This window comes from Coregonus lavaretus (assembly GCF_964263955.1).
Source record: "Coregonus lavaretus genome assembly, contig: HAP1_SCAFFOLD_1023, whole genome shotgun sequence".
NCBI classification, from domain to species: domain Eukaryota; kingdom Metazoa; phylum Chordata; class Actinopteri; order Salmoniformes; family Salmonidae; genus Coregonus; species Coregonus lavaretus.
This window is the reverse complement of record NW_028162422.1, coordinates 121,147-146,379: the sequence shown is the minus strand read 5'-3', so window position 1 is coordinate 146,379 and position 25,233 is coordinate 121,147. Positions and strand designations below refer to the sequence as shown.

The window sequence follows — 25,233 nt, the reverse complement described above, 5'->3', positions numbered from 1 at the left end:
CTGTACCTGTCCCGCAGGTGTGATGTTCAGATGTACCGATCCTGTGCAGGTGTTCTTCCACTGCGAGGACAATCAGCTGTCCATCCTGTCGCCCTGTAGCGCTGTCTTAGGCTTCTCACAATACGGACATTGCAATTTATTACCCTGGCCACATCTGCAGTCCTCATGCCTCCTTGCAGCATGCGCTAAGGCACGTTCACGCAGATGAGCAGGGACCCTGGGCATCTTTCTTTTGGTGTTTTTCAGAGTCAGTAGAAAGACCTCTTTAGTGTCCTAAGTTTTCATAACTGTGACCTTAATTGCCTACCCTCTGTAAGCTGTTAGTGTCTTAACGACCGTTCCACAGGTGCATGTTCATTAATTGTTTATGGTTCATTGAACAAGCATGGGAAACAGTGTTTAAATCCTTTACAATGAAGATATGTGAAGTTATTAGGATTTTTACAAATTATCTTTGAAAGACAGGGTCCTGAAAAAGGGACTTTCTTTTTTTATTGAGTTTATTTGTCTCAGACTAAGTAACTACTGCCAGGCAAGCATTTGTGTAGTAACTGAATTGTCGCAGCACGATCATACTACTACTCCTTGAAATGTCAGTACCCTCTTCGTCTCTGCCGTCACGAGAGGTCGTCACTAGTTACCACAGCCACAAAGTCATAACTATGGCTAAACCCCGCCTATTTCCAAAATGTATCTTCAAAAAAATCTGATGCTAAACCTAACCTTAACCACACTGCTAACCTTGTGCCTAATCACAACCTTAAATTAAGACCAATTGTTTTCATTAATTTTTATGATAGCCAATTCTGACTTTGTGGCTGTGGTAACGAGTGACAACCGTCCCGAGCGACCCATTCTGAACTTCACCAACCGTGAGAGCTCTGCTGAAGTTAAAAACTGCACGGGGTCCGAAAAGGCGCCCGCTTTCATCTCTTACTTTTTTCTCAGTCTTGGAACGATGGAGTTTAATCCAAAGAGGACTGTTTTGACGTTGCTTTTGATCCAGTGTAAGTAATTTGGCACTTCTATGGACTTCAGTATAAGATTAGAAAACTTTGTTTTGTAAAGTGTCAAGTGCCAGAGATATTCCAGTGCAATACAGGCTACTAATGCAATTGTATCAACGCTATGATTACGCTAGTTGGCTCTCTATGGAAAGTATACAAATGTTTCTAATGGCTCCCATGAGATAACTGGGCACAAGATACTGTTGTTTCAATCTCTCAGTGACATTTCTTTGAAAACATGTCAGTACAGATGAGGCTGGAGGGGTTCTCAAATATTGAAGATATTATGGATATCAGGAATAAAACACTTAATTTGGAGTGCAGTGTATTGGGTTATTTTACGTTATATTATGACTAGTCATCTGCTAGAAAGATAATGTTTTTTTGTAGTTGATGTCATGAGTGTTAGGCAGTGTTGGGAAAGCAGCACTATTGCAGGTTAGGTCAGGTTCTATTGCATTTCCATGTGTTCTCAGGTGAGAGCTGGGTTGACAGCCCAGTGAGATATTTGGTTGCCTGAAGCTATGAAAATTATTATTGTCAGCCAGGCATGCTCATACACTACATGACCAAAAGTATGTGGACACCTGCTCGTCGAACATCTCATTCCAAAATCATGGGCATTAATATGGAGTTGGTCCCCCTTTTGCTGCTATAACATCCTCCACTCTTCTGGGAAGGCTTTCCACAAGATGTTGGAACATTGCTGCGGCGACTTGCTTACATTCAGCCACGAGCATCGGGCACTGATGTTGGGTAATTAGGCCTGGCTCGCAGTCAGCGTTCCAATTAATCTCAAAGGTGTTCAATGGGGTTGAGGTCAGGGCTCTGTGCAGGCCAGTCAAGTTCTTCCACACCAATCTCGACAAACCATTTCTGTATGGACCTCACTTTGTGCCCGAGTGCATTGTCATGCTGAAAGAGGAAAGGGCCTTCCCCAAACTGTTGCCACAAAGTTGAAGCATAGAATTATCTAGAATGTCATTGTATGCTGTAGCATTAAGATTTCTCTTCACTGTAACTAAGGGGCCTAGGCCAAACCATAAAAACAGCCCCAGACCATTATTCCTCCTCCACCAAACTTTACAATTGGCTCTATGCATTGGGGCAGGTAGAGTGCTCCTGGCATCTGCAAAATCTAGATTATTCCATCGGACTGCCAGATGATGAAGCGTGATTAATCACGCCAGAGAACGCGTTTCCACTGCTCCAGAGTCCAATGGCGGTGAGCTTTACACCACTGCAGCCGACACTTAGCATTGCGCATGGTGATCTTAGGCTTGTGTGTGGCTGCTCGGCCATGGAAACCCATTTCATGAAGCTTCCAATGAACAGTTATTGTGCTGACGTTGCTTCCAGAGGCAGTTTGGAACTCGATAGTGAGTGTTGCATCCAATGACAGACAATTTTTACGCTCTATGCGCTTCAGCACTCAGCGGTCCTGTTCTATGAGCTTGTGTGGCCTACCACTTCACGGCTGAGCCGTTGTTACTCCTAGACGTTTCCACTTCACAATAACAGCACATACAGTTGACTGGGGCAGCTCTAGCAGGGCAGAAATGTGACAAACTGACTTGTTAGAAAGGTGGCATCCTATGACGGTGCCATGTTGAGCTCTTCAGTAAGGCCATTCTACTGCCAATGTTTGTCTATGGAGATTGCATGGCTGTGTGCTTTATATCTGTCAGCAAAGGGTGTTGCTCAAATTGCCAAATCCACTAATTTGAAGGGGTGTCCACATACTTTTGTATATATAGTGTATCATCATGATGAGGTTACAATGAGCTTTGCGAAGGAGGAGGACACACCTACTTCTCTGGCAGAGGTTTGTAGAGGTGTGTAGAAGAGCGTGCTGCAACAACGGTAGTAAAAACCACATTCTTCATTCTTTAGACTCTTGCCTGAAGAGTTTCAAAGCATAGTTAAAATGCCACAGTTAGGCAACTATTTATTAATGTATGGCATGATTCCTCCCTGTTTTTCCTCAGAGATGCTGACTGCAGTTCTCACCACCCAAACAAGCCATGTTTGCGATCATGTCATACAGTTGTTTGAGATGTTAGAGATGGTGAAAAGACAGCGTAGGGACCAGGAAGTCAGGGACCAGGAAGATCTCTAGTTTTATCTTATCTTGATTATTGTCCAGTCATATGGTCAAGTGCTGCAAAGAAATACCTAGTTAAGCTGCAGCTGGCCCAGAACTGAGCGGCACGTCTTGATCGTCATTGTAAGCAGAGGGCTAATATTAATGCCAGTTTCTGTTGGCTAAGGGTTGAGGAAAGACTGACTGCGTAACTTCTTGTTTTTATAAGAAACAATGTGTTGGAAATTCCAAATTGTTTGCATAGTCAACTTACACACAGCACTGACACACACACTTACCCCACCAGACATGCCACCAGGGGTCTTTTCACAGTCCCCAGGTCCAGAACAAATTCAAGGAAACGTACAGTATTATACAGAGCCATGAGTGCATGGAACTCCCTTCCATCTTATATAGCGCAAGTGAACAGCAAACCTGGTTTCAAAAAACAAATAAAGCAACACCTCACGGCACAATGGCTCTCCCACATGTGACCTACTTGTTGTGTTTATGTACTGACATGTATGTGTAACTGATAGATGCACACACACTACATGTTAATGTTTTTAAATGTATGCAAATTTTGTCTGTATTTTGTCTGTAATGTCTTTTTCGCTATATGTCGAACCCTAGTAAGACTAGTTGTCGCCATTGGTGCCGGCTAATGGGGATCCTAATAAATCTAATCAAATTAAAAAAAACTCCCAATAGACATGGATTGGATTGTCTATTGGATTCACCAGAGCCCCCGCTGCTCAGCCGCTGTCCAATGAGGTGCTCAGTCAGTCACAGAGCAGGGATCTAAAGTGGGTTATCCAGCTTGCTGCACACAATGCACCCAGCCGACTGGAACCACATTGGGACAGAATCAGCAAGGTTTACCTAGGGCCAGTGGGGACTCTCTCTGTATCTCTCTCTCTCTGAATCTCTGTATCTCTCTATCTCTCTCTCTCGCTCGCTCTCTCTCTCTCTCTGTCTCTGTCTGCCTGTCGGTCGGTCAGTCTGTGTATACATGTATATCTCACACGCACAAACACATACTCTCTCTCGCTCCCTCTACCGCTCTGCTCTACTCTCTCTCTCTCTCTCTCTCTTCTCTCTCTCTCTCTCTCTCTCTCTCTCTCTCTCTCTCTCTCTCTCTCTCTCTCTCTCTCTCTCTCTCTCTCTCTCTCTCTCTCTCTCTCTCTCTCTCTCTCCTCTCTCTCTCTCTCTCTCTCTCTCTCTCTCTCTCTCTCTCTCTCTCTCTCTCTCTCTCTCTCTCTCTCTCTGTCACACTGTATCTGTTCGCTTCAATTAAAGGTCCTCTTTGTGCTTTAGCCACTGCCTGGAATCCCTGTTTCCAGATGGGGAACATACTGACAGGGCATGCATGTGGTCGTTGACCATTTTGGCCAAGAGACAAAACATTTCTCACACATATCTCACATAGTCCGTCAGTGACAACCACAATGTTCTCTTATAGAATATGGGAAAATAACTTTAATCATTCAAAGTTTTTGTGGAAATATATTGACATCCAAGTTGAACTGTCAGAGTCATGTACACTATGTCACTGTGTTTGAGTAGTGTCTGAGGTATAGAGGATGTATTCATTGGTGTTGATGCTGTACATGAGCTCACTCTCAGGCACTCTTTAGGCAAGCGCTACCTAGCTTAACACAGACATGATAAATGGCTATAGATAGATCCACCAGTGTGACCACAACTCATAAGAGGATCATCACCTCGTCACATCCTGTTCTAAGATATCTGCCTGCCACTTGTCTAACGTGTGAATTAGACTCAAGACTGCATCCCAAATGGCATCCTATTTCCTATGTAGTGCACTACTTTTGACCAGAGCCCATAGGGAATAGCCTGGTCAAAAGTAGTGCACTACACAGGGAATATGGTGTAATTTGGAGCCTTTGGCCCTCTCACAGCCCTGTTTTAGTGTGTGGATGTGATGTGACTCACTGACCAGTTAGAAGGCATGCTGAACCATGATAATACTTAAGTAACTATACTATCGTATCTTTGCTGTCTAGTAGTATGGAGCAAAATATTGCAATTACAGAAGTGTGAGCCCTATTTCTCTATTTGTTTGGAAGTGTAAAGTTCACCTGGCCTGTGTTAGGTTAGGCCTTGTATGGTATGTGCATTTAACCTGATTGTGGTGTCACCACCCTACTAAGCAAATTATCTTTGTTGTTCCGCAGCATAAAATGCTCAGACCCCTTGGTTGGAATAAAGTTTATAAAATCTCTTTATGGTGGCTCACCTAGCATATGTGAAGAGTAACATTAGATCACATTCTTTATCACTGTCTCCAAGTAAGAAAAATGCATTATTGGGAAATGCTAAATCCTAACCCATTAATTATTTCTGTGCTTGTCAATTGTTCACGTTTTAAATGTTAGTCATTTAGCAGACGCTCTTATCCAGAGCGACTTATAGTTTTGTAAGACAATAGTCATAGTAAGTAAAACCTTTCCTCAATAAAGCAGCTATCAGCCAAGTCAGTGCTAGTAAGACAAGACAAGAAAGGCAAGGGTGTTAGTTTAAAAAACATACATTGCCAGTGTTTCTATTCTTACTCAGTGTCTCTGTTCAGTGTAGGCTCTGTTATAGAGCTTGTAGATGGTGTCGTGACGTGACTGTTGTTTTGTTGTCCTGAGAGGCCTTAGTAGTGGTTTGATATCCCTCACACTCATCTCAATAGGCCCCACTCTACTGTGTGTTCTCTATAAGGAGCCACTGCACTGACATGTCTGCACTTTAGACCAGTAATCTGAACATATTGTCATGCTGCTACTTGTCCAGATTGGTGATCACTGATACAGTCACACACAGCCAGATCCCTGTCTCTAGTTAAAGGATCTTCAGTACTATTGGGTAATGTAAGGCCGCTGAAAGTCTTACCTAGCTTTACAATAGAACAATGAGCATACTTCGGGCTGCTGTATGTATGAATTGTGATTTATACTAGCTAGGTCGTCTAAAAATGGAGTTGATTATTATTATTATTATTATTATCATTGTCATTATAGTTAGACCTAAAGTTCACATGGTGGAAGAATACTTTGTTTATGTTTCACTATGAATGCCTTAGGTGTTATGCCTTGATGGATGTGTTTGAATGTCTCTGCCAATCGATCACTCTGACATCTTTACTATTACAAGACCTGACACTGCGTAATACTGCATTATTGTTGGTATTAGGAATTTGTTGTTATTCCTGGTACAACGGTAGTATCCTAGGAACAAGGACAACACACACACACATAAAAGCTGAGCACTTCATATCACATATCACAGACGAAGAAGGTGTGGTGTTTTTTTGTCATTCAATTCATCTCCCTGTCTTACACAACCCTGAACCTGGCTGCTGCAGCATATTTGTGGTGGAGGAGAGTATTTTATTTATGATGGGAGTGTGATCTCTCTCTCTCTCTCTCTCTCTCTCTCTCTCTCTCTCTCTCTCTCTCTCTCTCTCTCTCTCTCTCTCTCTCTCTCTCTCTCTCTCTCTCTCTCTCTCTCTCTCTCTCTCTCTCTCTCTCTCTCTCTCTCTCTCTCTCTCTCTCTCTCTCTCTCTCTCTCTCTCTCTCTCTCTCTCTCTCTCTCTCTCTCTCTCTCTCTCTCTCCCTCTCTCCCTCTCTCCCTCTCTCCCTCTCTCTGCAGGTTGGAGCATCCCCCGATCCCTATCCTTTAATGTGGGGACGGCAGGAGCCAAGGTGTTCTCTGGACCTGCCGTAGAGGAGTTTGGATACACTGTGAAACAGTTCAGAAATCACCTGGGGAAATGGTGAGACTAGACTACTGAGTCATGCATAGGCTGCCATACAGAAGCAGTACAGAGTGGTAGAAAGTGCTAGACAGTGTTAGTTCTGACATGGTAAGAACAGCATCTCAGCACATTCACAGATGCACACTTGTACTACACTGTGCTTATGTACAGTTACTACAGTAGTACTGTGTCCAATCACTCTCGCACACAGTAAGCTGTATAGAGCCCAGGAGAGCTAAAACAAGCCCTAGGTTCGTTTGGGTCTGAGAGATCCATAACTGTTGTATAGCTGCTGGATTTGGAACCCCTACTGTGAGCATCCGTTTTCTCAAGCTAATGCTGTTCCTGTTCTCACAGTAGGTCACATGACCCTCCGGAGGGTTGTCAACGGGCAGGATGCAGGCACTTCAAACACTATATTGGCACACACATACACGCACACACGCACACACACACACACGCCCACACACTCACATTATACAGTTATCTGCTGATCACCACAGAGTAGACATCACAGACAGGGTTCTTGGTTTCACGTCTTGCTCACACACACACTTCCTGTAGTCCGTAGTGCCGTCTGTCTGCATCCGGGAGATCTCAGAGGAGACATTTTCCTTTTGAATGCATCTCTCCAGGGACATAACTGCCTTCCTTTCATTCTCATCATAAACAAACATGGAGACTGAGCCTGGCTTAACCTATGGCATATTAACTATGTGTGGATGGAAACATTGTTAACAAAGGAAAGGGCCCTGAAGATGTTGTTATGTCTCCACTAGACTAGATAAACATTTCATTAGAGGTTTTAGGGGGGAAATGATGGAAAAACACAAATAAATAGATGTCCCCTCTCATAAAGCACTTAGGCTGATGATGGGTTGTGTAATTGCATCAAGGACTTAAGTGGACTTCAATTGAATGTGGTTTTGACTAACCTCCTCCCCGGACTGACTCAACAGAAAGAGAGCTGGCTGGTAGACGAGACTAGGTTTTGACAAAATGACAGTAGAAAGAGGTTTACTGTTTCGTCATTTGTAATCTTGACAAATACCCCATTTGAAATGAGAGGCATAAAGACTCACAGCAGTGAATAACCCAACAGGGTCCTCTTAACCCCAGAGAAAAGAGGTGCATTGAAAGCCAGAGTGTATGACATCACAGAGATGGCCAGGTGAAAGTTCACTCCCTTTGTCTAATTGGCTGCCTCCTGTCTGAGAACGTGGGCTTTGGCTCTAACACAAAGTCAGTAAAGGCGTAGTTTTGGGATATTCAGAGAAACCACACCAAAACACGAATGCCAACCATTGGCAAACGTGTACCAAGTTCATAATGGAACTGAAATGTCTCTTTAGCTGTAACCAGTGGAATTCATGTTTATCTCTGTGGTTTAGTTTATAAACTAGGATGGCGAGGAAGTGTTTTTATCTGACCAGCCTATTTATTCTCCTGCATACTACTGATACCAAAGGTCATGCTTTGGGCTTCTATTCTGTCTTTATTAGGTTTAATATCACACCAACACACTGTGTCCTGGCCAAAAAGATATACAGTCACGACCTAAGTTATAGGCACCCTTGAAAAAGATTAGCAAAAAAGGCTGAATAAAATATAAAATACAAATACTGAGCTGTATTGTATACTCAAAATAATGGAGAGAAAAAAATAGTTTGCACCCCTAACGGTAAATAAAATCAAATAAAATTGAATATTTTTTTTATGAATCTCATCTTAAGGAACTGTATTGTGGCATTTCATGACATCCTGTTTCACTGGGGTATAAAAATGAGAACATGCATGTAAAATCCATTTGTCATCCATCACCATGGGAAAAGGCATATAACTCACAAATTTACCATGGGAAAAGGCATAGAACTCACAAATTAAAAGAGACAAATGGTTGTTGACTTTCATAAATCAGGCAATGGATACAAAAAAATTACTCAAAAACAAATATACCGCTTACCACTATTATGGCAGCAATTAGGACGTTTAAAACCACTGGAACAGTGGTAAACTTGCCTGGTAGAGGACCCAAGTGTATCTTGTCCCCACACACAGTGAGAAAGATGGTTTGGGAGGCAAAGAAAAGACCAAGGGCCACAGTTGGAGAATTACAGAACTTGGTCGCATCCTGGGGTCACCGAGTCTCCAAATCTACAATTAGACGCCACCATTTGGAAGGGTTGCCATAAAAAAAGCCTTTATTGAGGGCAACCAACAAATGTAAACGCCTGGTGTTTGCTAAACGGCATTGGCACTTGGATTTGAACCGGGTGCTTTGGTCAGATGACATGAAAATAGAGCTCTTTGGCCATGCACACCAGTGGTGGGTTTGGCCTCGAATTAAGGATGCATATGCAGAAAAGAACCTCATACCTGCTGTAAAATATGATGGTGGATCTTTGATGTTATGGACCTGTTTTGCTTCCACTGGTCCTGGGGCCCTTGTTAAGGTCAACGGCATGATGAACTCTACCAAGTACCTGGACATTTTAGCCAAAAACCTGGTTGCCTCTGCCAGGAGGCTGAAACTTGGCTGCAAGTGGTTCTTCCATCACACATCGAAATCCACAAAGAAATGGTTAATTGACCACAAAATCAACATTTGAATTGAAGAGGGCAGTTCTTAAGCGCAGACCGAAGGATATCAAGGATCTGGAAAGATTCTATATGGAGGAATCAAACATTATAGAAAAAGGCTAAGTCCCGTTATCCCTGCAAGGGGAGGGTGCACAAAGTATTCAAAACAGGGGTGCCGATCATTTTTAGATTATTTTTTTATTACCTGTTTGATAAAATATTTTTCTCTGAGCAATTGTATTAGTGGAAAATAATATACGTTTTAAATGTTTTTGGAGCATACAGTATTTAAACAATAAGGCATTAGAACCCGGGGATTATCATGTGTTATCTTCCGACTAAAGGCTGTTATTCTCCTAATTGAGGAGAATAAGAAAAATCCAAAATTTCTATTTGATACTGTCGCAAAGCTAACTAAAAAGCAGCATTCCCCAAGAGAGGATGCCTTTCACTTCAGCAGTGATGAATTCATGAACTTCTTCGACGAAAAGATCATGATCATTAGAAAGCAAATTACGGACTCCTCTTTGAATCTGCGTATTTCTACAAAGCTCAGCTGTCCTGAGTCTGCACAAAACTGCCAGGACCTAGGATCAATGGAGACACTCAAGTTTTTTAATCCTATATCTCTTGACACATTCATGAAAATAGTAATGGCCTCTAAACCTTCAAGCTGCATACTGGACCCTATTCCAACTAAATTACTGAAAGAGCTACTTCCTGTGCTTGGCCCTCTTATGTTGAACATAATAAATGGCTCCCTATCCACTGGATGTGTACCAAACTCACTAAAAGTGGCAGTAATAAAGCCTCTCTTGAAAAAGCCAAACCTTGACCCAGAAAATGTAAAATACTATCAGCCTATATCGAATCTCACATTCCTCTCAATTTTTTCTGAAAAAGCTGTTGTGCAGCAACTCACTGCCTTCATGAAGACAAATAATGTATACGAAACGCTTCAGTCTGGTTTTAGACCCCATCATAGTACTGAGACTGCACTCGTGAAGGTGGTACATGACCTCTTAATGGCGTCAGACCAAGGCTCTGCATCTGTCCTCATCGATCACCACATTGACACCATCGATCACCACATTATTTTGGAGAGATTGGAAACCTTAATTGGTCTACACGGACAAGTTCTTGCCTGGTTTAGATCTCATCTGTCGGAAAGATATCAGTTTGTCTCTGTGGATGGTTTGTCCTCTGACAAATCAGTTGTACGTTTCGGTGTCCCTCAAGGTTCCGTTTTAGGACCACTATTGTTTCCACTATATATTCTACCTGTTGGTGATGTCATTCGGAAACACAATGTTAACTTTCATTGCTATGCGGACGACACAAAGCTGTACATTACGATGAAACATGGTGAAGCCCCAAAATTGCCTACCCTGGAAGCCTGTGTTTCAGACATAAGGAAGGAGTTTTTACTTTTAAACTCAGACAAAAAGAGATGCTAGTTCTAGGTCCCAAGAAACAAAAATATCTTCTGTTGGATCTGACAATTAATCTTGATGGTTGTACAGTCATCTAAAAAAAAACTCTCTTTTGACGAACATATCAAGAATATTTAAAGGACAGCTTTTTTCCATCTTCATAACATTGCAAAAATCAGAACATTTTTGTCCAAAAATGAAGCAGAAAAGCTAATCCATGCTTTTGTCACTTCTAGATTAGACTACTGCAGTGCTCTACTCTCCGGCTACCCGGATAAAGCACTAAATAAACTTCAGTTAGTGCTAAACACGGCTGCTAGAATCTTGACTAGAACCCAAAATATATATAGGGCGGCAGGTAACTTAGTGGTTAAGAGTGTTGTGCCAGTAACCGAAAGGTCGCTGGTTCTAATCCCTGAGCCGACTAGGTGAAAAATCTGTCGATGTGCCCTTGAGCAAGGCACTTAACCCTAATTGCTCCTGTAAGTCGCTCTGGATAAGTATGTCTGCTAAATGACTTTAATGTGAATAATATTACTCCAGTGCTAGCCTCTCTACACTGGCTTCCTGTTAAGACCAGTGCTGATTTCAAGATTTTACTGCTAACCTACAAAGCATTACATGGGCTTGCTCCTACCTACAGTGAGGGAAAAAAGTATTTGATCCCCTGCTGATTTTGTACGTTTGCCCACTGACAAAGACATGATCAGTTTATAATTTTAATGGTAGGTTTATTTGAACAGTGTGAACAACAGAAAAATCCAGAAGAACACATGTCAAAAATGTTATACATTGATTTGTATTTTAATGAGGGAAATAAGTATTAGACCCCTCTGCAAAACATGACTTAGTACTTGGTGGCAAAACCCTTGTTGGCAATCACAGAGGTCAGATGTTTCTTGTAGTTGGCCACCAGGTTTGCACACATCTCAGGAGGGATTTTGTCCCACTCCTCTTTGCAGATCTTCTCCAAGTCATTAAGGTTTCGAGGCTGACGTTTGGCAACTCGAACCTTCAGCTCCCTCCACAGATTTTATATGGGATTAAGGTCTGGAGACTGGCTAGGCCACTCCAGGACCTTAATGTGCTTCTTCTTGAGCCACTCCTTTGTTGCCTTGGCCGTGTGTTTTGGGTCATTGTCATGCTGGAATACCCATCTACGACCCATTTTCAATGCCCTGGCTGAGGGAAGGAGGTTCTCACCCAAGATTTGACAGTACATGGCGCCGTCCATCGTCCCTTTGATGCGGTGAAGTTGTCCTGTCCCCTTAGCAGAAAAACACCCCCAAAGCATAATGTTTCCACCTCCATGTTTGACGGTGGGGATGGTGTTCTTGGGGTCATAGGCAGCATTCCTCCTCCTCCAAACACGGCGAGTTGAGTTGATGCCAAAGAGCTCGATTTTGGTCTCATCTGACCACAACACTTTCACCCAGTTCTCCTCTGAATCATTCAGATGTTCATTGGCAAACCTCAGACAGGCCTGTATATGTGCTTTCTTGAGCAGGGGGACCTTGCGGGCGCTGCAGGATTTCAGTCCTTCATGGCGTAGTGTGTTACCAATTGTTTTCTTGGTGACTATGGTCCCAGCTGCCTTGAGATCATTGACAAGATCCTTCCGTGTAGTTCTGGGCTGATTCCTCACCGTTCTCATGATCATTGCAACTCCACGAGGTTAGATCTTGCATGGAGCCCCAGGCCGAGCGAGATTGACATTTTTGTGTTGTTATTCTGTCTCTCACTGTTCAAATAAACCTACCATTAAAATTATAGACTGATCATTTCTTTGTCAGTGGGCAAACATACAAAATCAGCAGGGGATCAAATACTTTTTTCCCTCACTGTATCTCTCCGATTTGGTCCTGCTGTACATACCTACTCGTACGCTATGGTCACAAGACGCAGGCCTCCTTATTGTCCCTAGGATTTCTTAACAAACAGCTGGAGGCAGGGCTTTCTCCTATAGAGCTCAATTTTTATGGAATGGTCTGCCTATCCATGTGAGAGATGTAGACTCGGTCTCAACCTTTAAGTCTTTACTGAAGACTCATCTCTTCAGTAGGTCCTATGATTGAGTGTAGTCTGGCCCAGGGGTGTGAAGATGAATGGAAAGGCACTGGAGCGACGAACCACCCTTGCTCTCTCTGCCTGGCCGGTTCCCGTCTCTCCACTGAGATTCTCTGCCTCTGACCCTATTACGGGGGCTGAGTCACTGGCTTACTAGTGCTCTTCCATGCCATCCCTAGGAGGGGTGCGTCACTTGAGTGGGTTGAGTCACTGACGTGATCTTCCTGTCCGGTTTGTCACCCCCTTGGGCGCGTGCAGTGGAGGAGATCTTCGTGGGCTGTACTCAGCCTTGTCTCAGGATAGTAGGTTGGTTGCCTGTTGATATCTCTCTGGTGGTGTAGGGGCTGTGCTTTGGCAAAGTGGGTGGGGTTATATCCTGCCTGGTTGGCCCTGTCCGGGGGTATTGTCGGACGGTACCGTCTCAGCCTCCAGTATCTATGCTGCAATAGTCTATGTGCCAGGGGGCTAGGGTCAGTCTGTTATATCTGGTGTTATTCTCCTGTCTTATCCGGTGTCCTGTGTGAATTTAAGTATGCTCCCTCTAATTCTTTCTCTCTCCCTCCCTCACCTCCCGGAGGACCTGAGCCCTAGGACCATGCCTCAGGACTACCTGGCCTGATGACTACTTGCTGTCCCCAGTCCACCTGGTCGTGCTGCTGCTCCAGTTTCAACTCTTCTGCCTGCGGCTATGGAACCCTGACCTGTTCACCAGACGTACTATCTTGTACCAGACCTGCTGTTTTCAACTCTCTCTCTCTACCGCACCTGCTATTTCAACCTCTAAATGCCCACCTATGAAAAGCCAAGTGACATTTACTCCTGATGTACTGACCTGTTGCAACCTCTACAACCACTGTGATTATTATTTGACCCTGCTGGTCATCTATGAACGTTTGAACATCTTGGAGAAAAATCTGACCTTAATGGCCATGTACTGTTATAATCTCCACCCCTCAGAGCCTGGTTCCTCTCTAGGTTTCTTCCTAGGTTTCTGCCTTTCTAGGGAGTTTTTCATAGCCACCGTGCTTCTACATCTGCATTGCTTGCTGTTTGGGGTTTTAGGCTGGGTTTCTGTATAGCACTTTGTGACATCTGCTGATGTAAAAAGGGCTTTATAAATAAATATGATTGATTGATTCTTAGGGCCGAGGTGAAGCCAAGGGCCGGGAAACAGCTTTTAGGAGGGAGTTATCACACGATAATTCCCGGGTTCGGGTGCCTTATTGCTTTTATAAAATGGTTGCCAACATATAAAAAAATGATTAATGACATTAAAAACATTATTAAAAACATTATTTTAATGAGTAAATTAGTTTTATTTCACCCTTCCACCAGATGATATAGTCCGGGGAATATCCAGTTGTTCGTTCTGAACTTGCTAACCAAACAGGCTGGTCATTAATTATATTCTCATGTTTTGACCCAGTCATTCATTGGCATGTAGCTAGCTAGCAGAGGTTCAATGATTACAAGATAACTTCAATAAATAATGATCTAATAAATAATTTATAAATAGGCAACAACCAGCTGATTGTCGAGTCAATAATGTAGTTATGGAGGATAGCCAGGATAACGTTACTTCTCCTTTGTTAGCTAGCTAGCCAACTACAGCTATCACATCAAGCGGCTGAAATGACAGCAAACTATGTGTATTTTCATTTGTTTTATCTTAATTTTTATTGCCAATTCTTTGGATATATCCATTATAATGATACTGACAAATGAATTTGCCTGGATCAGATAAGCTGTCAGTCTCGTGACGGTCTGCACGGTGGAGATCGCAAAAAAAAACTGCAACATGTTGCACAGCACAGGTCGGATATGCACACAGTGAGGCTTATTAAGCTCCGCTGTACCAAACCAAATGCTAGGCTAGTAACATGAGGAAATACTGTCTAGATGCTTTTTTTCCAGGGGAGATTAAGTTTATACACTGAATAAAAATATCAACGCAACATGCAACAATTTCAAAGATTTTACTGAGTGACAGTTCATATAAGGAAATCAATCCATTTAAATAAATAAATTAGGCCGTAATCGATGGATTTCACATGACTGGGAATACAGATACCTTAAAAAAACTGTAGGTGCATGGATCAGAAAACCAGTCAGTATCTGGTGTGATCACCATTTGCATCATGCAGCGCGACACATCTCCTTCACATGGAGTTGATCAGGCTGTTGATTGTGGCCTGTGGAATGTTGTCCCACTCCTCTTCAATGGCTGTGCGAAGTTGCTGGATACTGGTGGGAACTGGAACACACTGTCGTACACGTTGATCCAGGGCTTCCCAGACTTGCTCAATGGGTGACATGTCTGGTGAGTATGCAGGCCATGGAAGAACTGGGACATTTTCAGCTTCCAGGAATTGTGTCCAGATCCTTGCGACATGGGGCCGTGCATTATCATGCTGAAACATGAGGTGATGGCAGCGGATGAATGGCACGACAATGGGCCTCAGGAGCTCGTCATGGTATCTCTGTGCATTCAAATTGCCATTGATAAAATGCAATTGTGTTCATTGTCCGTAGCTTATGCCTGCCCATACCATAACTCCACCGCCACAATGGGGCACTCTGTTCACAACGTTGACATCAGCAAACCGCTTGCCCACACAACGCCATACACAATGTCTGTCATCTTCCCAGTACAGTTGAAACTGGGATTCATCCGTGAAGAGCACACTTCTCCAGCGTGCCAGTGGTCATCGAATGTGAGCATTTTCCCACTGAAGTCAGTTATGAGACGGTTTCTGACAGTTTGTGCAGAAATTCTTCGTTTGTGCAAACCCACAGTTTCATCAGCTGTCTGGGTGGCTGGTCTCAGACCATCCCGCTGGTGAAGAAGCCGGATGTGGAGGTCCTGGGCTGGCGTGGTTACACGTGGTCTGCGAAATTCTCTAAAATGACGTTGGAGGCGGTTTATGGTAGAGAAATTAATATTCAATTCTCTGGCAACAGCTCTGGTGGACATTTCTGCAGTCAGCATGTCAATTGCATGCTCCTTTAAACTTGAGACATCTGTGGCATTGTGTTGTGTGGCAAAACTGCACATTTTATAGTGGCCTTTTATTGTCCCCAGCACAAGGTGTACCTGTGTAATGATCATGCTGTTTAATCAGCTTCTTGATATGCCACACCTGTCAGGTGGATGGATTATCTTGGCATAGGAGAAATGCTCACTAACAGGGATGTAAACAAATTTGTGCACAACATTTGAGAGAAATAAGGTTTTTGTGCGTATGGAACATTTCTGGGATCTTTTATTTTAGCTGATGAAATATGGGATCAACACTTTATATGATGCGTCTATATTTTTGTTCAGTATAAATTGACTGGCTGGGCTGTGCGACAGTGGATGCGCATTGATAAATCTAATGGAAATGTTAACAGGCATTACCCATGGAATGCGGGGATTGTGGTGCTACAACTCCCTGCTATCAACCAATCAGAATCCAGGATCCAAACAACCCATTTTATAAAGCTCAGTATTTGTATAATTTATTTTATACAGTATTTTTTGCTCATCTTTATCAAGGATCATGACTGTAGATTTAAAGCCGGTAGAATATCAAAAGGTTTATAGATCAACTACTGAGTGGTCTCTCTGTTCACACTATAGTCTAGCAAGGTGGGGCTTTTTTCAATGATGTGTAATGTGCAATGGAGTGGTCTTGGCATTTTTATGGTGTGTGTGTGTGTGTGTTAGGTCATCAGGAAAGGATAGTGTGACTTGTTTCTAATGTGGTAGGCTGGTTTGATGTCACACTGTGTAATGTAGTCGGCGTGTGTGTCCTGACTGATTGACTCACATGGCGGTAACTGGCAGTAACACCATGGATACCCAGGCCCTGAGCCACCAGCAGCAGACAACAGCACTGGCACAGGTCATTATGGCTCTCTCCTTCTCATGCAACAGGCAGAGTCTGAAAACATCCCTTCACTGTAAATGTCGCTGTACTTCCCCCTTCAGGGTTAAGGTGCTTATTATACTTTTCTCCCTAAGGTTAACTGTTAATGATGACCTTGGTAGAGTATGTGTTTACCTTCCACACCTGTAGATAACGAAAAACAGTACTTACTGATCATGTGCAAGTGGGTGTGAAATGGGTACTCTGTAAATGTCATTGTCTTGTTGTGAATGTATGGTACTGTTTCCAAATATGGGTACATATACAGTCTATGGTGTACAAGGACAGTCACATAAGTGTATTCCCTAACAATGGTATTAGCTACCAATAATTGTGTGTAATTTAGACACATGGCATTGTAATTATTATGTAATCAGTATGCAAATGCCTGTCTGTCTGTCTGTCTGCCTGTCTGTGTACATGCGTGTGTGTGTTCCCGCAGGTTGCTGGTTGGTTCTCCCTGGAGTGGATACAACCAGGACAGGAAAGGAGACATCTACAAGTGTGAGATCAGAGGGTCCAGTTCAGGCTGCCAGAGACTCAACCTGCAGAGTAAGACATACTTCATACTCTTCATACATACTTCATACTTTTCATACATGCTTCATACTCTTCATACATACTTCATACTCAACCTTTAGAGTAAGACATTGACAGATATTTATACTTTGCATACGACATTCAAACAGCTCCAGCTATTCATTAGCCTGGTCCCAGATCTGTTTGTGCTCTTGCCAACTCCATTGCTCTTATTGTCAAACCATTAAATTCCATAAAGAGTTGGCAAGAGAGTAGAAACAGACTAGCACCCAGGCTAGCAATTCCTTCTCCCTTTCTATATTTCTATCAACTCCTGCCCTTTTTTAGCAATCGTTGTATCCCCTAGCATTAGCTTGTGTTTCCCCACAATATTCTCTTTAAATCCCATTTGAATCCTGTCAAATCTGTCTGTAAGTCAGAGCGATGGCCACAGTGGTTAGAAAAGGAACTGTGTTCTTCAGAGTGTTGCAAGATCTCATTGTGTGTTTTAATGAATGTTAAGCACTGTAATTGCACCATGAGAATGTATTCGGTAACACTTATAGTGTTCTTAAAACTGTGTAATTATTTCTGTAAGGACACTGTAACAATGTATTTTCTCTCTCCTATACTTCAGACTCAGTCAGCATATCAACAGTGAAGAACGTCAATGTCAACATGAGTCTGGGGCTAACCCTCACCCGCACAGCTACAGAAGATAAATTCATGGTAAACAGTTTTTATACATCACTACATCTGTATAGAACTCCTAGCTATCCTAACCCTAACCCTAATCCTTACCCACACAGCTACAAAAGATACATTCATGGTAAACAGGTTTGGAATCATTACATCAGATTATTTACAGCCACACAAGATAGATTCATGGTTAACAGGTTTGGAATCATTATAAGTGATTCTTTACAGCCACTCAAGATAGATTCATGGTTAACAGGTTTGGAATCATTAGATCTGATTCTTTACAGCCACACAAGATAGATTAATCATGATAAACAGCTTTAACATCACTGCAGCTGGAGAGTTCATATAAGATCTTATCAGTCAATCAATCCCACATGTTTAGGGACTTGGGATTGATTGCCTAAATGTAATATTGTTTTGGATGTTTTACCTTATATCTTGTGTCTTCTTCTCCTGGTAGACATGTGGACCTCTGTGGGCTCAGAAGTGTGGCAGTCAGTATTATTACCCAGGGATCTGTGCAGAAGTTAGCCCTCTCTTCAGCCCCCTGTCTTCATTCTCACCTGCCCTTCAAAGTAAGAGTCCTTCATCATTTTAAATATCCTTAGCATAAGAGTTACAGTGGGGAAAAAAGGATTTAGTCAGCCACCAACTGTGCAAGTTCTCCCACTTAAAAAGATGAGAGAGGCCTGTAATTTTCATCATAGGTACACGTCAACTATGACAGGCAAATTGAGAAGAAAAAAATCCAGAAAATCACATTGTAGGATTTTAAATGAATGTATTTGCATATTATGGTGGAAAATAAGTATTTGGTCACCTACAAACAAGCAAGATTTCTGGCTCTCACAGACCTGTAACTTCTTCTTTCAGAGGCTCCTCTGTCCTCCACTAGTTACATGTATTAATGGCACCTGTTTGAACTTGTTATCAGTATAAAAGACACCTGTCCACAACCTCAAACAGTCACACTCCAAACTCCACTATGGCCAAGACCAAAGAGCTGTCAAAGGACACCAGAAACAAAATTGTAGACCTGCACCAGGCTGGGAAGACTGAATCTGCAATAGGTAAGCAGCTTGGTTTGAAGAAATCAACTGTGGGAGCAATTATTAGGAAATGGAAGACATACAAGACCACTGATAATCTCCCTCGATCTGGGGCTCCACGCAAGATCTCACCCCGTGGGGTCAAAATGATCACAAGAACGGTGAGCAAAAATCCCAGAACCACACGGGGGGACCTAGTGAATGACCTGCAGAGAGCTGGGACCAAAGTAACAAAGCCTACCATCAGTAACACACTACGCCGCCAGGGACTCAAATCCTGCAGTGCCAGACGTGTCCCCCTGCTTAAGCCAGTACATGTCCAGGCCCGTCTAAAGTTTGCTAGAGTGCATTTGGATGATCCAGAAGAGGATTGGGAGAATGTCATATGGTCAGATGAAACCAAAATATAACTTTTTGGTAAAAACTCAACTCGTCGTGTTTGGAGGACAAAGAATGCTGAGTTGCATCCAAAGAACACCATACCTACTGTGAAGCATGGGGGTGGAAACATCATGCTTTGGGGCTGTTTTTCTGCAAAGGGACCAGGACGACTGATCCGTGTAAAGGAAAGAATGAATGGGGCCATGTATCGTGAGATTTTGAGTGAAAACCTCCTTCCATCAGCAAGGGCATTGAAGATGAAACGTGGCTGGGTCTTTCAGCATGACAATGATCCCAAACACACTGCCCGGGCAACGAAGGAGTGGCTTCGTAAGGAGCATTTCAAGGTCCTGGAGTGGCCTAGCCAGTCTCCAGATCTCAACCCCATAGAAAATCTTTGGAGGGAGTTGAAAGTCTGTGTTGTCCAGCGACAGCACCAAAACATCACTGCTCTAGAGGAGATCTGCATGGAGGAATGGGCCAAAAAACCAGCAACAGTGTGTGAAAACCTTGTGAAGACTTACAAAAAACGTTTGACCTGTGTCATTGCCAACAAAGGGTATATAACAAAGTATTGAGAAACGTTTGTTATTGACCAAATACTTATTTTCCACCATAATTTGCAAATAAATTCATTAAAAATCCTACAATGTGATTTTCTGGATTTTTTTTCCTCATTTTGTCTGTCATAGTTGACGTGTACCTATGATGAAAATTACAGGCCTCTCTCATCTTTTTAAGTGGGAGAACTTGCACAATTGGTGGCTGACTAAATACTTTTTTTCCCCACTGTATGTATTGTTTTCACCATTGATTAAAAGTATAAATTAAAGCTAGAATCCTTATTTGAAACAATAACAAAGCATTCTCCCCATCCCTGTTTTGCTAAAAAAGCTAAGGGATGGGGCTGGAGAAATGTAACCACTCTCAAATTCATAGACAGAGCTGTGGATGCAAAGACTGTGTCACGATCGTCATTTGAAGAAACGGGCCAATGCGCAGCGTGGAATGCGAACATCTTTTATTTATATTTCACCACACGAACAAAAACGATACGTGAAGTCCTTGGGTTCATACACAAACCAACACGGAACAAGATCCCACAATACACTGTGCCAAACAGGCTGCTGATTCTCGTTGCCTCTGATTGAGAACCACCCCGGCCAACATAGATACACATGAACTAGATCCTAACATAGAAACACAAACACATAGAATCTACACACCCTGGCTCAACATATAAGAGTCCCAGAGCCAGGGCGTGACAGTACCCCCCCCCCCCCCAAAGGCGCGGACTGCGACCGCGCCAAACATAAACCGAACAGGGGAGGGCCGGGTGGGCATTCCTCCTCGGAGGCGGATCCGGCTCCGGGCGTGACCACCACCCTCTAATAACCCCCCCGTAGTGCCCCTGGTCTGGTCTGGCCCCGCTGGCTGGAGCTGGACTGGACATCGGTAGAGCGGATTGCTTAGGCTCCGGTGTGGAGCAGCTGACCGGTACCTGACCAGGCACCGGTGAACCGGGAACGGGCTGTGCCGGACTGATGACACGAACCCCAGGCTTGGTGCGGGAAGCAGGAATGGGCCGGACCGGGCTGACGACGCGCACCCCTGGCTTGGTGCGGGGAGCAGGAACGGGCCGGACCGGGCTGACGAAGCGCACCATAGGCTTGGTGCGGGGAGCAGGAACAGGCCGGGCCGGGCTGGCGACGCGCACCATTGGCTTGGTGCGAGGGGCAGGAACAGGCCGGGCCGGGCTGGCGACGCGCACCATTGGCTTGGTGCGAGGGGCAGGAACAGGCCGGGCCGGGCTGGCGACGCGCACCATTGGCTTGGTGCGAGGGGCAGGAACAGGCCGGGCCAGGCTGGCGACGCGCACCATTGGCTTGGTGCGAGGGGCAGGAACAGGCCGGGTCGGGCTGGCGACGCGCACCATTGGCTTGGTGCGAGGGGCAGGAACAGGCCGGACCGGGCTGGCGACGCGCATCACAGGCTTGGTGCGAGGGACAGGAACAGGCCGGACCGCACTGGGAACACACACCACTGGCCTTATACGGGGATCAGGAACGGGCCGGACCGGACTGGCAACACACTTCAGTACCTCTCGCCGTGCCTCTACACCTTCCCTCCCTCTCATCACCAATGGCTCCCGTAACCCGGTGGCCTTCTCTCCTCGTCCACAAACTCGCCCCTTATCTGCCTCCAGCAGCCACGTCGTCCATGCCATGTGCCCCCCCCCCCCTAAAAATGTATTGGGGTTGCCTCTCGCCTGTCCAACGACGACACTGTTGGCGCCGTACCTCCTCTCTCGCCAAAGCTTTAACCTTTGCCCATGGTCCTCTGCCCTCGAACATGTCCTCCCAGGACCACCATTGGCCCACCTGGGCCATCGCCAACTTCTCCATCTCCTTACCCGGCGTTAGCTCCGAAACACGCTGATTGGTCCAGTATTGGTGGTATCTTCTGTCACGATCGTCATTTGAAGAAACGGGCCAATGCGCAGCGTGGAATGCGAACATCTTTTATTTATATTTCACCACACGAACAAAAACAACAAAACGATACGTGAAGTCCTTGGGTACATACACAAACCAACACGGAACAAGATCCCACAATACACTGTGCCAAACAGGCTGCCTAAGTATGGTACCCAATCAGAGACAACAAGCAATAGCTGATTCTCGTTGCCTCTGATTGAGAACCACCCCGGCCAACATAGATACACATGAACTAGATCCTAACATAGAAACACAAACACATAGAATCTACACACCCTCAACATATAAGAGTCCCAGAGCCAGGGCGTGACAGACTGACCATCCATGATATTACATTTACATTTGTAACCACGTTTTGAGGCTATATAGAGTTAGTTTACATTTATGTTGTTTACAAATGTACACATTGGCATAAAACAAGCTTATATTTTGTGTTCTGATGGGGTACAACAGTTGAACTAAGCTCATGAGGCATTTCAAAGTTATATTCTTCAAGAACCAATGGGTTTACAGCTGTATATTAATTTATAATTCAAAAAATGGATGTAGAAACTAAGGATTCTAGCTAAGTCCTACTGTATATCATATTTAACACCCCTTTGTGATTGGAGTTATGAATGATTACCATAGAAAATGCACGTGCTGACATTAATTCAATTCTTATCTTGTCTTTCCAGCTTGTGGGGGTCCGATGGATATTGCTATTATTGTGGATGGATCCAACAGTATATATCCCTGGCCACCAGTTGTGGCTTTCCTCAAGAAACTGTTGGAGAATTTAGATATTGGACCGGATAATACTCAGGTAAGTGTGCTCACAGTTATCAATGTATATCAATTGCCAATTGTCAAGGTTGTTGACAATGCGTCTTTTAAAGACAATGTAGGTGTCTCATTCACGGTAAACACTGTATATATCAGCTCAGTCGGAAATTGCCTTTAAATGCTACATTGTTGACAACCCGCAGTCGGATTGAATCTCGGCCCAAGTAAATGATCTGTCCCTATCTGTTTTTGTTGCCTTTATGTTAATGCTTTCAGGCAAGTATTATACAGTACGGGGTTGATCCATTCGTTGAATTCAATCTGAACACCTACAAAACCAAAGACTCGATCATTGCGGCTGCAGCGAACATTCCCCAGAGGGAAGGCCTGGAGACCAACACCTTCCGGGCCATTGAATTTGCCAGGTGCGTCTCAGTCTACAACACTTTCTATTCTTGCAGTGCCAACATAGTCTAAGGCTGCATCCCAAATGGCACCATATTCCCTACATAGTGCACTACTTTTGGCCAGAAGTAGTGCACTATGTAAGGAAAAGGGTGCCATTAGGGATGCAAGCCTAAGGCATTTCCTCCTGTTCACTGCTAGTCAATGGGTCCTTAGGACTTACAGATGTAGAACATTTGATCACTCTTTTGTTGCTGTGAATTTTCCTGTACAGCAGGAAATGCAAACTTGTAGTGTATTCGAGGTTTAAAACGGCTTCTAAACGTAGTGATTTCCACTTTAAAATGTCAGACTTGATTTGTCCTAACGAAAAATGTATCAAGCCCTACAAAAAATTTAATTATAAGCCACATTTCCTGTTACTGCAGGATTATTTGCTGTAGCAAAGTGGCTCAAATTAAGATCCTACATTTGTAGGTGACCGTGACCCTCATGTATTCTAAATAAATATATCCTGACTCTGTTGACTCAACATATTTATAAAAAAGAACAAAAGGATCAGAATCTCTCTTTATATATTGAAAACCCCCCAAAGGGGGTTAGAATGGAACACTTTGAATGGAATAGAATGGAATACAACACAATGAAATGTGTTCAGAACAAACGTTTTAGAAGCTATTTATTTACATGGGTATTGAATCGGGTTTGAATATGTTGAGATGTGACACTTTTTGACCGTGTGTCTCAGACAGCAGGCGTTCCTGCCTAGGAACGGGGCTCGACCCGGTGCCAGCAAGGTGATGGTGGTGGTGACGGACGGAGAATCTCACGACAAGAACCTCCGAGATGACGTCATCAGGAAGTGTGAGAGTGAGAAGATCACCCGCTTTGGTATTGCTGTGAGTAAATATCCCACTTAACCTTTATTCATCCAGGTTAGTCTCGTTGACATAAAATCTCTTTAGCAAAAGACACCTGGATATACAGTACGTACAGTGTTGAGTGTGAGGTATTAACATTTACTGTTTGAGACCTTTGATACCTTTATAACATGACATTATTATGTTATAACAATCTTCCCTTTTATTCTAATATAAATTATTTTAAAATGTATTCTTTATTATGTTTCTAGGTCCTTGGGTATTACATAAGGAATGACATTGACACTAAGAACCTGATTGCTGAGATCAAGTCCATAGCCAGTACCCCGACAGATAGGTATTTCTTCAATGTATCAGCTGAGGAGGCTCTGCTCGAGATCGCTGGATCTCTGGGAGACCGCATCTTCAACATTGAGGGTAAAATATATATATATATATATTTTTAAAGTAATGCTGACTTAGTAAAGAAAGCAAATCTACATTGAAGATGGAATATCATGGTCCATTCTAACAATAATTAGTTACCTTTTACAAAGCTAGAAATAGTAACACAACCACTGTATTGCACTTAACCTAACCTGTTCATTGTGTTTTCTGGTGGTTAGGTACTGGGAAAGGTGGTGACTTTCAGATGGAGATGTCCCAAGTGGGATTCAGTGCCCACCAAACCAAGAAGCAGGTATGGGCTAAGAATACCGTCGTACAAACCCCAACTGTTACTTTAAATCGGCTTATTTGGTAACATTTTATTTTACGGGTGTCTACACATTCATAACACATTCATAACACATTCATAAGCAGTACATGAACATTTCTTAGTGTGTTTTAACAGGTACTTTTCTCGCTTTCATTACAGAACATGATTATGCTGGGTGCAGTGGGGGCCTATGGCTGGAGTGGTACTGTGGTTCACTACACTACCCAGAAATCAGACATCTTCCCCAAGACGGCCTTTGAGAAAATCCTAGAGGACAGAAACCACAGCTCACTATTAGGTAAATGAGTTTGCAATCATCTACGAGTCAATATTGATTCCTTTATCTTCATTTTATGTTGTGCTATTGTATTATTAGTTCATCAACACCAAGCCATCCTAAGGCCTCTTGCTTTTCCATTTCTAACTTCATTTGAATGTGTATTGAAGCTCAAACAATAGATATCTTGATTTACAGTGTGACTGGCAGTA

The 25,233-nt window shown here is 43.5% G+C and overlaps 1 protein-coding gene across 1 annotated transcript in view; it reads left to right on the top strand.

Annotated features, from left to right (window-relative positions):
* The first annotated feature begins 950 nt into the window (after positions 1–950).
* The window catches only part of LOC311119276 (integrin alpha-2-like), a 37,331-nt gene continuing 13,048 nt past the window's right edge, over positions 951–25,233 (top strand). The window contains exons 1-11 of the mRNA XM_084193996.1: positions 951–1,007; positions 6,751–6,874; positions 17,290–17,399; positions 18,004–18,095; positions 18,529–18,643; positions 22,674–22,801; positions 23,038–23,186; positions 23,915–24,065; positions 24,299–24,464; positions 24,653–24,726; positions 24,904–25,042. Coding sequence (XP_084050122.1) covers positions 959–1,007; positions 6,751–6,874; positions 17,290–17,399; positions 18,004–18,095; positions 18,529–18,643; positions 22,674–22,801; positions 23,038–23,186; positions 23,915–24,065; positions 24,299–24,464; positions 24,653–24,726; positions 24,904–25,042 — 1,297 coding nt within the window. The 5' untranslated portion in view covers positions 951–958. The remainder of the gene's footprint in view (positions 1,008–6,750; positions 6,875–17,289; positions 17,400–18,003; positions 18,096–18,528; positions 18,644–22,673; positions 22,802–23,037; positions 23,187–23,914; positions 24,066–24,298; positions 24,465–24,652; positions 24,727–24,903; positions 25,043–25,233) is intronic.